Source organism: Gasterosteus aculeatus, chromosome 20 (genome assembly GCF_964276395.1).
Source record: "Gasterosteus aculeatus chromosome 20, fGasAcu3.hap1.1, whole genome shotgun sequence".
NCBI lineage: Eukaryota > Metazoa > Chordata > Actinopteri > Perciformes > Gasterosteidae > Gasterosteus > Gasterosteus aculeatus.
The window spans coordinates 20,851,919-20,864,007 of record NC_135707.1 but is presented as its reverse complement, the minus strand read 5'-3'; the positions used below and the strand labels follow the sequence as shown (position 1 = coordinate 20,864,007).

General features: G+C 45.3%; 1 protein-coding gene across 1 annotated transcript; it reads left to right on the top strand.

Annotated features, from left to right (window-relative positions):
- The first annotated feature begins 3,549 nt into the window (after window positions 1-3,549).
- On the top strand, window positions 3,550-11,774 carry LOC120810724 (pituitary tumor-transforming gene 1 protein-interacting protein). The gene is made up of 7 exons (XM_040165548.2): window positions 3,550-4,019; window positions 4,242-4,288; window positions 4,653-4,761; window positions 6,262-6,370; window positions 7,600-7,665; window positions 10,332-10,378; window positions 11,440-11,774. Exons 1-7 carry the CDS (start codon window positions 3,704-3,706, stop codon window positions 11,487-11,489), a joined length of 744 nt encoding a protein of 247 aa, XP_040021482.2. The 5' UTR covers window positions 3,550-3,703; the 3' UTR covers window positions 11,490-11,774.
- Window positions 11,775-12,089: the final 315 nt, after the last annotated feature.

The window sequence follows — 12,089 nt, the reverse complement described above, 5'->3', positions numbered from 1 at the left end:
AACTGCAGGGGGTCCAGGTGAAAGAATCCAGACGTTTCCACACCCACTCTGTCATTAAACCACCAGCACTAATTATCTCCTAGCCTCTCAAATGAGAAAAAAGGCAAGAGCAGATGACAATAACAGGACCATTAAAAATGGACTTAGCTGTTGGAAAAGCTGCCATGCAGAATTTGAACTTTTCTCACCCAATACTGCACTCTATTAAATCGAGGCACGGGGCCAAATGAGCAGGCTTGGTTAATGATAAAGATGGATCGGCCAAGATGAATGAAACGTGGCATAATTAATGGCGTAACATTGTCCCTCAATTTACTCCACCAGTACGGAGAGAAAATATTTTTCAAATGATATTCTGTTCCATCCAGAGGTGGGGGTGGCCCTCAGGAGAGCAGAGCCCGTCACGACAGAGTGCTGTAGGAATGAGTACTAAAACCTGAGTCTGAGTCCGGGTCCCAGCTTCTCTCGTCTTGATCTGAAGGGGTTTTCAAACGTGTTCCTAGTTAGATGCCTGGAATAAGTTATTCAACTAAAAGTGATGACGTCATGTAATGTGACTGCAGCGTTGTTCCTTCATAACATTCACTTTATACTACAGCTGATTGTCTTCCCGCTTCAAAACTTGTGTGGTGTGACTTGGTGTTTATTTGTGAACATGATCTTGATCAACAAAATGTCTTTGCCACAGACATCATTTTCTGCAATAATCCTGAATAGAATGGAAAATTCCCGTCAGCCTTTTTTTTTCAGAAGGAACCAGTGTGACGCTGCGGTCAGGTCAATTCACATAAAACAAACAGAGAAGCCAACCGGATTAATATGAGGCTGATATTTCAATCTGGACCAACGCGTTATATTACGTGGCCAACTAAAATCTTCTCGCCGTTCATTTTTAAATCAGATTGGTCATGGGGCTTTTATCGCTGGAGGTGTGATAGGTGTTTTGTGGTGTCTAACTGGAAGTGAGACATTAACAAATGAGCCTAAATCCATGACCAGCGCAGTACAGACTGTCTGGCAAAGACAAGTGCCTGCTGAAATGTCCAAAGTTGGCATGACAGTTTATGCTAACTGGACAATGTTAGGACATCTTATTTCCTTTAACTTCTGATTTTTCTCACTACTTTCTCTCAGACTGTTTTAGAACTCGGTCCACAATGATCCACAAACGAGAAACGGGTATGTGGCTTTAGTTTGAAATGAATGAATATTGAACTGAGCTTGGATGCTTAAATGTTGATGTGTAAGCAGGTTGACCTCTGTCTCTTCTCCTTTCCTGTCCTCTCTTCCTCTCCATGTGTCCTCTAAATGACATGTATTTTGAAGCAAGCGGTGATGAGTAGGGTTTGTCAAACAAACCGTTAAATCTTATTCAGACTGTCAGGTCCTTGTTTCCCCAATAACAGTTTAAGGGACACAATATACAGTTTAATAAACTACCTATAAGTCCAATATGGTTCCAAATCTGAGGGTCGCGACCCACCCTGAGGCCGACAGGCGGATCGCGGTTTCATCACCAATCCTAAAAAAAAACGTTAAAGAAAACAAAAAAGTATAAATAAAAACTCATCTGTCAAACAATCAATAGAAATAGTCAGAGCTTGTGTGAAATTACAGCGCCACCTACGGATCACACAAGCTGCCTGAAGCTTTTCATTTCAGTCTGCATCCGGATCCAACAGAGGGATTTCCAAACTACAAACTCATGAGGAGCAAAAAAGGTGAGAGGGGGGAGGCCAAAGAAAGCCAATGGAGAATAATCTATCATTCAAATGGGGTTGGGTGCAGTTTGATTTCATTAAATTACATATCTTAAGAACAATCGATCCTTCACTCCGACCACAATAGAGTTTGGTCCCTAATGATAACAACAAACATACTTTTTCACGTATGCATTATGTACAAGTTGCTCATGAACCAACTTTGTTTTTTGGACTGAACGCGCTGCTCAGCCATGTGCCTCTCAGCTGTGCTCCACCAAAAATTGATTGCGAAATGTAACGCGCGTCACGTACACCTGGATTCACATGCAGAAATGCCAAAAACTGAAGAGACGTGTGCACAATCCAGACGCAACGCAGAAGCAACTTCAGACTGATTCAAATCATGTCAAAGGGAGAAGCGAACACCTGTCGAGTAAACTGAGACCTCACCTTGTGCAGCTACTGCTGCACAATGTTGCGATTGAGTTTATTCCTTATTTATTTATTCACTGCAGAGTTTGTGTAGTGCTTTTTTTTGTAGCCTTGTAGAATCATGGTATAATGGTGAAACGTAATTGTAAATGACACAAATATTCTTGAATTTATTATTATTGTAATTATTTGAATCTGAAGATGTCTGTAGATTTGACGTGAACTTAATCACAAACGTTTCAAACCCATTGCTGCCTATTGACACAGAGGAGGTTGCAACCAAAGTCCAGAAAGCGTTTGCCTTGCCATGTGGAGAGGACATGATGACGCAAAGTGAGAGCTGACAGCCGGGTTATGGGACAGGGACTTGTGGGGACTTGTCAGCAGAGACAAGTTTCCTCTCCTCAGCGCATGTGCCCTAAACGAGTGCCTGCTTTGGATCATTGTACCTCTGTGAAATGGCATTTTCACAGATGAAAATCACCAAATCAAAGTACAGGAGCCGCTCACGGACTTCCTCCGACTGGCTGTCTGTGCTTACGAGCCGGACTACAAGGCATCACACTGACTGTCACATGACTTTCACAGCTGAACCGCACTGACTTATGTCAGTGTTTTATTGTAACTTCAGCTGATGAATTATTTGGTATTGGAAGTTTATCCAACCTCCTCATTGCAAATGTGTTTTTTCTTTTTCATCTAAAAAGCATGAAGTTGTAAGTAGGTCTGGACGGTGTGTTTCTCTCAACACCTCAGGTCAGGGGTTGGTTAGTGAGCACTGCTCACCTTTCTGCTGTCATATTGTGAGCTCTGCTGGATCTTTAGCTCTTTTATCTGGAGTTTCTCCAAAGAGATTATACAGAGTTACGGTTGGTTCTTGGAAGCGTAGGATTTGGTTTAACCAAACCAACAGTGTAACAATAGTGTGACCAGAGGTGATTTATTGGCCGTCTTATTGCAGTGGGAAGTGATGTTCTCTTGCATCTCTTGTCGTGTGGTCGTCGTGGCACAAGAGTAGAGAGGGTGCGCCGGGAACCGCAAGGTTGGAGGTTCGAGCCCTGCTGCCATGTCCCATGTCGAAGTGTCCCTGATACCTAACCCCTAATTGCTCCCTGGGCAACAATGTAAAAAGTCATGTGTTAAAAATGTAAATTGCTTTGCATTAAAGTGTCAGCTAAATTACCTGTAATGTAATGTATCTTTCCTTGAGACCGCAGAGCTGGATGATTTTAGAAACGTAAGCTAAAACTGTCTAAAAAATAAATAGCCTATACACAACATAGAGTAAAGGGAAAAAAACAAATGTCACTTTTTATTCTTTATTTGTTTTCCCTGAAGCCATGAAAACGTACCATCTTTATTTAACGTAAGTATGTTTACTTTTCCCAATGCGGTTCAAACTGCCCGGGCTGTCAAGACCAGGGAGACAACTGATGCCACTTAGTTCATGAACACAGTTCAACAGGTGTTGATATTTAAATACCTAGAAAAGACGAAACGGATACATAAAACATGGGATCCAGCAGCGCTGCCATTTCAGTCCACCCTCCTTTTCAGAAGGGGCGGCAATGCGCGCCAGACAGTTGCTCGCTGCACTAGAGGAAAAACCACAGAAGAAGAAGAACCACAGCCAGGAAGTGACCGCAGCAGAAGACTCAGGCAAAACAGATACAACCGGGAACCCGTGTGTCAAGCGTCTACTCTGGACGAGCACACATTCTGTATTTATAGACGCAGTTGAGCGTCTCGTTTCTGTTTGGACGATGTCTCTCTCTAAAAAAGAGGGACACAACACATTGACCCGTTCAGTGGTCCTCGGTGCCTTCGTGCTGTTCGTTAGCTTCGTTAGCCGAGGGGAATGCCAAACAACTCCACCGCCAACGCGTAAGTTGAAGTATTGTGTGAAAAATAGCGTTTTTCAGTTAACAATAACGACGTTACGCCTTCTAAGTCCTTTTCGCGAAGGGTTTCCTCCAGTAAAACTAGAGGAATAGTGTTAGTTTGTTGATACGTCACTGCTAGCATTGTTGCCATGGCGTTTGTAGATTTACCATCACTTCCGGTTAAGCTAAGCTAACCATACTTTTCTGTTTCTCTCCCTTTCAGCCTGCTCTTCCTACAAGAGTTGTGACCAGTGTGCTCCAAATACAAAGGTGAGGTTGCCCAAAGTAGTTTATAGCAGCAGCTGAAAGACTTTGCCCGAGCTTATCAAACGTCTGTGATAAAGGAAACATTCACGCCCGTTGTTTGCACATGAGATGCCGACCCAGCCGCTGTAATCAATCATGCTTCAGTAGAGCAGCGAGGACACCCGGGGACATAACAGTGTCCTTGTTGCTATCACAAAAAGCTTGTTTTATTTGACCAATTGTCCAAAGTATAAACTTTATTATCCCGTTAAACAAGCACCATCCAGCATAAATGAGTGTGTTTGAATTCAAATACTGGACCAATCGTTGCAGGTTTAGATTTGCACTTTTGAGATATGAAGGGTTCATCTGTGTGTTTTGTCCTCAGTGTTTGTGGTGCTTTACCACCAACAACTGCACAGACTACCCAGTGAGCTGGCTGCTGCCGCCGCCCTCACTGTGCCAGCTGTCCCAGGCCCGTTGGGGAGTGTGTTGGTGTAAGTAGTCCAGTCTTATTTAAATGGGGACAACATCTGCTCTTGTCTTTTATTTGTCCAAGTTAGATGAGTGCAATCGATTATCCCACTGGTGCCGCAGGGGAGCGTTTCCCTCTGTGATGTAAACATGTCAAAGGGACTCAGTCATAACTTGTTTCAGTTTCATGGCTGTGACTTTCAGGGAAATACCGATGGACATATGCACTTTATGTTCTCTATAATATTATCACATTTGAATAATATTCCACTAGAATATTATTTCTTTGTTATGTTTGTTTATTATTTAATTGTGCGAATAACTTCACTCTAAACATCTTTCTGTATCAAAACTGTTGGGAATATATGAAGCAATCAGAAATAAAAACAATAAAACTGAAAGGAAAGTAATTATTAGTGCAGGAGATTACCTAAAATGATCTCGCTCTGTGAACCACTGGAAACAGGGCTGCAGGATTGTTGTCCTAGACAAACACTGGGGTGTTTCTAGCCGGGGGAATAACGTACAAGGATGTACCTGTTTGTTTTGGCTGAGTAAGCCCATCTGTGTTCGTCTCGCTTCATGTGGCTCAGCTCATCGCTGCACGCCTCTTTCCTCATAGCCTCGCTGGGTACACGTAACATGCTCATGAGCCACAGCAATAGAGCCTAAAACAGAAGGCAGCGATGGGCCAGGTGTTCCTCTGACGCCAGATGAGGAAACACTCCAACTAAGGGATTTTTTGTGCATCTAAATTGTGCAGTTGAAGTCATTTGTATTGAGATCAATGAACAAAGGTCAAACGGATGTTAGACTTTTTTTTAATCAGAAGTTTAAAGCTTCATTAAGTCACATAGATCACTAGAGTGCAAGTGCAGAGAAGCCGGACCAAACCAGTCAAAATGGAATGTAGAGAATGTAAGTCAGTCACTCACTCGCAGGAGAACGAGCCTCCAGTATCGACTAGATAAGCTATATGACAAGTGTAGGACTGTGAAGACATGACATACTAGTCTGGGTGGGTTTTTAAACTTTAGTGGGCTGAAGAGGTCAGTTCAAAGGAGTAATAATAATTACTGATTATTATTAACGCCCTGCGGCCACATGCTGCTTTTCTTTGCTCCCCAAAAATAGATTCCTAAATATAACCTGCGTCTCGTACAGCTTGTTTGCTACACTGGATTCTGAAATGGGCTCAGAATTCTTCCTGTTGTAGTTGTTCAGCACAACAAATAAGGTGCTGCATTCATGATGTCATCGGTCCACAGCTGATGACTGGGAAACCATGGATGTGCTGCTGCTGTAGAGTTCCTGGCCCGGACCCCAAACCTCATTTCTAATGTGTCTTATGTTTCCACTGGAGACGCAAGTGGAGCGCTTAGTTTCACCACCTGGGGACGGCTGCAGTGTTGCCTTCTAGTCAGCAGGGGGCAGCACAGCCAAACAAGTGGCGTTTATTCTGCCACCCAAACGTCCAGGTTGAGTATCTGGGTATTAATGGTGTGTCTCCTTGTGTGACCCAGTGAACTTTGAAGGCCTGATCATCGCTCTGGCGGTCGTGGGGGGAGCCGTCCTCGTCAGCATCGTCGTCTGCTGCTGCTGCTGCTGCTGCTGCAAGAAGCGGCGCCTGAGGTAACGTTCAATCACAAGCCCGGTGCAGCTGTAGCAATCAGATATCTTCCAGCATCCTCTGCAAAGTGTGTGTGTGTGTGTTTTACAAAGATGCATGAGTTAAGTATATTAATAGTAATTTAGTAGATTATATCTATGCATTTATTTGTTAATAAAGGAAAGCATTGTTAATGTCAAGCCGGATGTTACTTCCACCCCCCCCAAAAGCTGGACACTGGACTGGTACTTGCATTAAATAATGCAAAGCTGTCAAGACAAACTTTTGCATGTCGAAGTCTTAATGGTTGCATGCTTTTATACAAAAGGAACTTTCTACACACAACCATTATCAAAGCCTGCAGGAACACGTGTAGGAGTCCAGACTTTGCCATCATCTTAAATGATATAAACCCATATTCAGCAGTGCAGGTCGGCTGGATGTCCGCCGTGCTTACAAGTGATCACGTATCCACAGGCATTACAGGGAATGTGTGGTCACGAAAATGATCCTCAAGGTCATGCAAAGGTCACGGAGAAGTGAATGCAAAACATTCCCAGAGTCAGCAGCTGTTTGAGCACAAAGATCAGGCGTATTAGTGCTCCTAAAGCGGATTCCAGTGATACGCATTGAGTGTGTAACCTGGTGTGACGCGGTGGATTAAAATGCTTTGAAGGCGCTCTGTCCCGCTGAGTGCACGTCCAGCTGCTCTGTGGCCACGACGCAGTCAGTGCGCCTCCATCAATGTGGACCGCATTCACGCTCCACTGTTGCTTTGTTTGGCTTCCTCAACAAGACAGCTGTGCGTGCGTGTTTGCGTGTGTGCACAGTGAATGAAACTCGCGTGAGGCAAGCGGCTGCAGGCTGTGGGTGTAAGAGTCTTGTTCACGTCTATCATCTGATAGAGGAAAAGCCCCTGAACACACACATGCAGGCGTGTGGGGGTCCCTGTGTGGGCTTAATTGACCCTCTAGTTACATACAGTTGAAACCAGACGTTTACATACACTATGCAAAAAGACACATAACACTTTTTTTGTAGCTAAAGCTTCGCTATTTACTTAAGAACATTCATTTCCTCTTTGCTTCTCGAGCTGCAGACAAATGTGTGAAATAAATACAAACCACGCCTTTATGTTGTTGAGCTTTGTGCAAAGAGCCTCCCTCAAGCTTCAGCAGACGTGTGTAACTGGTGTCTTTGTTCTGTGGTTGTGTGATGCTGAAACTCTGCTGGTGTGTCTTTATGTCTCAAGGCCTGACAGAGATGAGGAGCGATTAGTTCAGAGGAGGGAGGAGATCAAACAGCGGGCTGAGGAACGGTAAGACCCCCCCCCCACCACAGGCTCAAGCAGAAAGCGGTTGAAGCAGTCGGGGACCAACTCTCGCCGCGTTGATTCAAATAACAACTGCACCTCACATGACACTTTGGTCCCCCTTCTTCTCAGGGAACCCATGTCAGGGCTCTGTATTGTCACCAGTGATGCTCGGTTGCTCCGCTTCAAGTGAAAACTACATGTAGGACACGTTTGTTGCACTGTGTTGCCTGATATTTGTTCCAGGAACAACAACAGCAGTTGTTTTTATTCATAACTGTGCTTTTTATAAAAATAATGCTAAACTTTCATTTTCCTGGAGGGAAACATTCTACTGACCTGAAACACCAACTTAACATATTTAGTTCTTTTTACACTAAAAACAAATCCTTATCAGAGATTTGGATAAAATTCATCACGTTATAATATCAATAGCATCATTCATAATAAATATATATTTGTGTGGATCTGTGCCAATGAAAGACGGCTCCTAAGCGTTGCAGAATTGGATGTGTAAGTCAGGACATCTCAGCAGAACCACTGGGTTACACGATAAAACCTACTGGTTATTCCACTGCACTGGGAGGCCTTTGTTTCATTTCATTTCCTGTTCACAGCAAGTACACAACACACATTCATTCATACAAGTGGAATCAAACAGCTACGTCAGCATATTCCAGCTGCTTTAACACATTGTGGGGGGGTTTCCGCCTCCCCAACAGAAGATACAAGCAACAGGTGCACCTGAGGAGCGCCGCCTTCCTCCACCCTTGTGTGTGTGACAGACAGACAGACAGACAGAGTCTCTCTGTCTCTGCTGGGTTTCCTGCAGCGAGCTCGACCCACCCTCTAAGGCGTGAGTTAGTGCAGTGACCTACATAGACGCAGTGACCAGGACTGAACATGGGAATGCCGAGTGTCTCTGGACGCTGCTGCCTGCTCTTTAAGTTGAGCTGCCGTCGAATGGCCACTTCTGTCGAGGTGTCGAAGCCTTTAGAAATGTCTGTTGGCACCAATAAAACCCCCAAATAGTAGCATGTTTTCTGGAGTGGCTCCTTGACTTTCATCCATTCGTGTGTCGACCTGTAGAATTGCATTTCGGGGACATGAGCGTAGCATAGCGACGGGTCCCCCTCTCCCCAAGAATAGGCAGCGCTGCAGCCGTACAGTCCATAAACCGCATCGGCACTGACGATATCCCTAGAAATGTGCTTTAAACCGAGGATAAGCGAACCCATCTGAGTAAACACTAACGTAGCTAACAAACATACTGAAAGAACAGGGCGAGGCCAATACGATCAGTAGGATCAACGGAGTTCAAAATGAGCGTTGTCCCCTTTTAGGAGGTACCTAGAGGAGGGAGTCGCCTCCATAAGCTCCGCTCCAGCCTCCTCTTGGCGGTACTCTGTAGACGCGTTGGAGAAACACTCCCCCAGCGGATGTTGCTGAGCCAATCAGCTGCAGTGTTGCACATTGACGTTGGTGGTGTGTGTGATCGCTGGAAGAGAAGTGCTTCGCATGAAGCCATCACCAAACTCCCATTGCTCAAATAATATTATCCGACCTACAAATAGAGGTTTGTTGGAGCTACTCTGGTGACGCCGTGACCCCCATCTAATTCATGTGTGAGAGGAGAGGGCCGTGCTGTACTTCTTCATCACGCAACGCATACAGGCACGCATGAACAGCTGATCAGTCATGTGAGTTAACGCCTGCTCCGGCACCACCCAATCGGCAGCGGCCTTCACCCGTGCGCCGCTTTGAGCATCAACTGTTTTGTCATGAAACCGCGGCAACATTGTCGGTCAGCTCTGTAAGCTAGCTGGCAGTAAAGAGCCCAGGTGTTGGTGCAGAGAGGAGGCGACGGTCCGGAGTCCGAGTCCGCAAAGAAAGGCCGCAGGGTCTAAATATCATCCTGCGTAACGATGTTGTTCAGCCGTGCCCCATAGTGACGTGTAGAGACCATATATCCCGTATTAAATGTTGGAAAAACTGTCCCACGGCTCTTGCCCAGTGAAACAAACAATATGTTTCATCATCATGTCAACACTTGTGTCCTAAATACAATCACTTCATCCGATGGGCCTGAAGCACACAAGCTACTTACTGCAGCCAGCAGTGTGTGTGTCCTCCTGCTCGCCCGCTGTCTCACTAAAGTGTGATGGGAAGGTGTGTGTGGACTGAGGTGTGAACGGAGAGCAGACGGGCCACACAACGTGTGTGCGGGTCGGCCTCCGTACCCGGTGGTGCCTCCGTACTCGTTGCTCCTCCCAGCCGGAGGCCTCAAGGTTTCCTGCTTCTCCGTCCACTCGTTCTTCTCAACGGGAGAACTCAAATCTGGACCGAAAGATTGAACTCATAAACAATTTGTTGATCGAATGTCAAGGTCACTGTGACCTCAAGCCTGTCCTACTGTGAATTAGTGAGATCACCTTCTGGATTTCTTTGTTTGGGACAAACTGGAGGAGCAACTCATTTAGATTTCGGTTGTTAAAGGTCAAGCCGATCCCATTCTAAAGGATACGTTTCTTATGAGGCACAAACATCGACCTGGACTACAGGAAGACACCGACAAGTCAACACAAAGCCGATAGCATCCAAGCATTAACTACGTATTCCTTTAAACTACGGGTGTTAAAGTCTGTTTCTCCCCATCTTTTGTTTCTTTACAGGAACGTGGAGAGAAAGGCGCGGCACGATCAGATCCGCAAGAAGTATGGTACGTATGGGCCTCCGGTCCCCTCGTATCCCCTTTAAGGATACAGGGCATGTCGGATGCTTCCATGGACCTTCTTTGCTTCCTCTGTGCCAGAGAAGCATTTTCCTCATGTGAAGTGAGTCCATAGGGTGGTAACTCCTGTCTGAACCACTCCTCCAGGAGGGTCAGTGTCAGAGCATCATGTTACAGGTCAAAACCACTTTGTTCTATTTCAAATCTCCATCTGAGATGAGCCACTCCCCCTTCGGACAAGGTGAGAATAGAAACGACGCCCTCGACCCTCGTGTGGTTCTCCAGTCCTCTGATCATCCAGAAACCACCCCTCCCCTATTCATAGGGTCCCATGGGCAGGTAGTCACCTCTGACCTGTCCCGCATGTCCTTGGAGTGTGGGAGGAAGCCGGAGTACCTGGACACAGATACTGGGGGGACACGCAGAAAGGTGCTGGGTGGGTTTTGAACCCATGACCTTCTTGCTGTGTCTCCCACACACAGTAGACTTCTCATGGTCTACTTTCTTCTTGCCACTCTTCCATAAAGGCCAGATTTGTTTCCCCCCTCAGCTTGGGCCTCTGGGTTGATTCTCTGATTAATTCCTCCATTTGTACCTTTGCAAAACTGAAGTACGCCATGAAGGAGAGTTCAGTGCTGTGAAGAATAATTGTGGAATTCATGAATAATTGTGACATATGACACTTTGTACCATGGCAACGTCTCAAGCAGCCCACTAGAGGGCGCCCACCCGCAAGCGGAATCGTCAATCCCAGACTTTCTCGGGGAGCAGGGGTGGCGCTTGGGGGGGGCGCCCCCTTTGTTCTATTGTAGGGGGAAATCTGGATTGAGTGTTCATCAAACTTCAGGTTGTTGTTTTTGTTGTTCTAAACATGCTTAGTGTGTGTGAGGTGCAACAGTTGATGTGGAACTCTGATGGTGTTTCCATCCCTGGGGGCTGTTAGAAGTAGAGTACAGAGTCGATGGGACGGATTGACTGTATTCAGCCATTCACTCAGCATGGGATTCTGACTCTCTGATTTGTACCCCCCCCCCCCCCCCTCTGTGCAGGTCTGATGAGTGACTCGGACCACCCCTACAGCAAGTTTGAGAACGAGTAGATCAGCTGTCCAGCAGCACTCCCAGAGGCCTTTGCTTGCAGCTTGTGTCCTGGTTCACAGTGACACAACTCGCCAGAGCACCAAATCATAAATAATCTGCATTCTGGTTGAGGATGCGATGACTTTTTATTCCTGTTCTTCTGTCTGCTGAAATTTCCTCATGAGTTTGCTCTTTTAAATATTGTAGTTTCATATCAGTCTTTTCGCATTGTATATAAAGAATTGGAATAGGAAATAGTGATTGTACTGTAGAAAAGATATGACTCAATAAATTCCTTCTTTTAATCATGTGGTCTGTTCTTTGTATTTTTGGAGATAAAATGTCTTGTTTTCTGGGTGAACTCTGTTACTGATCGCAGTTAGTATGTTTTACTGCAGCTTATTATTCCATCTGACATCCAATATAATATATCGGTACATCCAGAGACGGCATATCACCAGAGATCTGTGACAATTTGGGTGTATTTACATCGCCCCTGTATTTTAATGACGATTGGGTCTTTTTTATTGTTAATACCCTGAAGAAGAGCGAAAGGCAAATATATATTTTTTCTTTCTCTTAGGACATTAAAGGGTTAGTAATGGCGTTCCATGCTATCT